General features: G+C 39.3%; 1 protein-coding gene across 1 annotated transcript in view; it reads right to left on the bottom strand.

The window, feature by feature from the left end:
* LOC106316511 (DNA-damage-repair/toleration protein DRT100-like) overlaps nucleotides 1-839 on the bottom strand; it is a 4,005-nt gene extending 3,166 nt beyond the window's left edge. Inside the window, exon 1 of the mRNA XM_013754415.1 lies at nucleotides 396-839. Within this exon, the coding sequence (XP_013609869.1) occupies nucleotides 396-774 (379 nt within the window). The 5' untranslated portion in view covers nucleotides 775-839. The remainder of the gene's footprint in view (nucleotides 1-395) is intronic.
* Nucleotides 840-2,399: the final 1,560 nt, after the last annotated feature.

A 2,399-nucleotide genomic window follows, 5' to 3' on the forward strand; every position in this document is an offset into this window, starting at 1 on the left:
CTGTTGCAAACTGCAGAAAATTGCAGGTTCTCTTCATGCTTCTCTTGTTCTGTTTTTGGTCTTGTTCAAAGAAAAGAAAACAGATGAATGTTTGTGTGTAGAACGTATGAGTGAGAGGTGGTAGTAGATAGAGAAAGATGAAGCAGAGAACTGATTTCTTACTTGCTTACAATGGCCATTACATATTTATACAGAGAACAGAACACTCTAGATCTTTCTCCATATAGCCTCATTATTAACTTAGACTTAGGAGTACTCTACACGCTTTTGACTTATACTTCAACTGCAACACAAAGACTTTTTCACACCAAAACAACAGTTACCTTGACTTATTACTCTTCTTTTCCCACGTTTTATGTTTTGTGGTTTGAGAACAAATAGGCATTATTCAACACCTTCCCAGTCGGTGATTGTAATGCCGGAGAGGTGAGTGAGTTTACACAACGCCGGCGAGATGGTGCCGGTCATGAATCCCTTCCGTTTCGCCCGCTGGAAAATCGGCTCCTCCGAGACTCCGCGGAGGGTGATGCCGGAGACTCGGCGGCTTTTGGGGTCGCAGCTCACGCCGTACCAGCCTTTGCAGCAGTCTTGGCCTTTCCACGTCTTGAACACGCCAATGTATGGCTCGTTGAGCTTTGATCGGAACTCGAGAAGGGCGGCGCGATCGGAGGGTAGACAGGCTTGGACCACCGTGGGGGCACCGGCGAGGAGTGATACGACGACGCTGATCAGTACAATCGCTAACGCCTTCTTGGCATCCACCATGGCTCCCATTTACAAGAGTGACTGTAAAAAGAAAGATATATCTCCAAGAATCTTGGTGTGATGTGTTTGTGAGCTTTACATAGGGTTTCGACATGGGGACGACTTAACTACTATGATGTTGTATTTATAGTCATACAGTCTTCAGATGGACGACGAAAATTTACTTTTGCTTGCTTCGACGAACCTTCTCATGTATTGCCACGTCACATCTCTTGCATGCTTTCTAATCTAACTAATGTTGGGTCATTAGTAGATCACTAATTATTAATAAGTAATATATGTTTTTGTTTCTGTCACCTGGTTTTACTAAATAATCAATAATAGTTCCAAGATATAGATTGGATACTAACAACATGGTTTTGTTGTAAATCCCTGTATAGTTTGAGCTAGGTTTCTGAAAATTCATCGTGAGAGATTTGGAGACAGCTAGAGTAAACGTGATACAGAGATTTGGCAATTGTTAAATGGGTGATTTAGAAGGAAGTGAGATCAGTCAGAAGAGCGACATTAATGGAATTGATGTTATTCGAAATATAACTCATGTGCACTTATGTGCTTGAGTTCTTCTTCATTTCCATTTACTTATATTATATAGCTCACAGACTCACAGTAACATTCGATACAATTTAGCTCAAAGCTAAACGCATGTAAATACTCTTCCGACTTCTATCATCTGATTGTAAATTCAGAATTTTGCTAGCTCTAAGAAGTTTTATATGTTCGAAATGCAGTCGGCGTTGTAACGTTAAGAAAATGTCAGGCAAAACAAATCTCCGGCGTTTACTAAGACATGCACCTAGTTATTACGTTTACGTAAACTATATAATCTTAATTCGAAAACAATCTTACCGCTCTAGACGCCCACCTGTAGGAGTAGACGTTCGTTCGCCATCTAATGTATTTTATAACAAAAAAAATGATTCATATATAGTTCGATTGATTGAAATACTAACATGGCTTATGATAACAATCATTATTCAAGTTATGAAATGATCTAAAAATAATAACTTTTCGCCGGTTATAACGTACTTTCATGTTTTGTTGACGTGAAGATGGGAAACTTGTAGGAAATATATACATAAATTTGTCACACCCGGTTTTCTCAAAATAATATAATTGCAAAAAAATAACAAAATAATAAATACTGAAATAATAATAATCTTCATATCATAATATAAAAGTCAATACGATACCAAAAGGCCTAAAAGCCCAACATCGATAACATCTGAAATATAAAATACGACATAAACCGAAAATCTGAAATAAGAATAACATAAACGATAAAAGTCCAAAGGCCTAAAGGCCCGATAAAGATAAAAGCGGTAAAAGTGATAGAAGCCCAAAAGCCCAATAGCACCGGTCCGATAATCACTCATGCTCGTCGGTCTCACCTGAAAGGGGGAAAGAAAGAGGGGTGAGCAACAGGGGAGTTGCCCAGCGAGGTATGGGATGCTAAACCGCAAACCACAGACTGAGTTCATAGCACTACTAAAATGTAGGCCTAGCTCTAGCATGAAACAAACACGGTGCCTATTACACCACACATAACAATCAATATTCGGCTAGAGGACTAGCCGTTACAACTCATGCGCTTATAGTACATAGCTACTCTCTGCACCACGCATCTCCTCATA

Source organism: Brassica oleracea, chromosome C9, assembly GCF_000695525.1.
Source record: "Brassica oleracea var. oleracea cultivar TO1000 chromosome C9, BOL, whole genome shotgun sequence".
NCBI lineage: Eukaryota > Viridiplantae > Streptophyta > Magnoliopsida > Brassicales > Brassicaceae > Brassica > Brassica oleracea.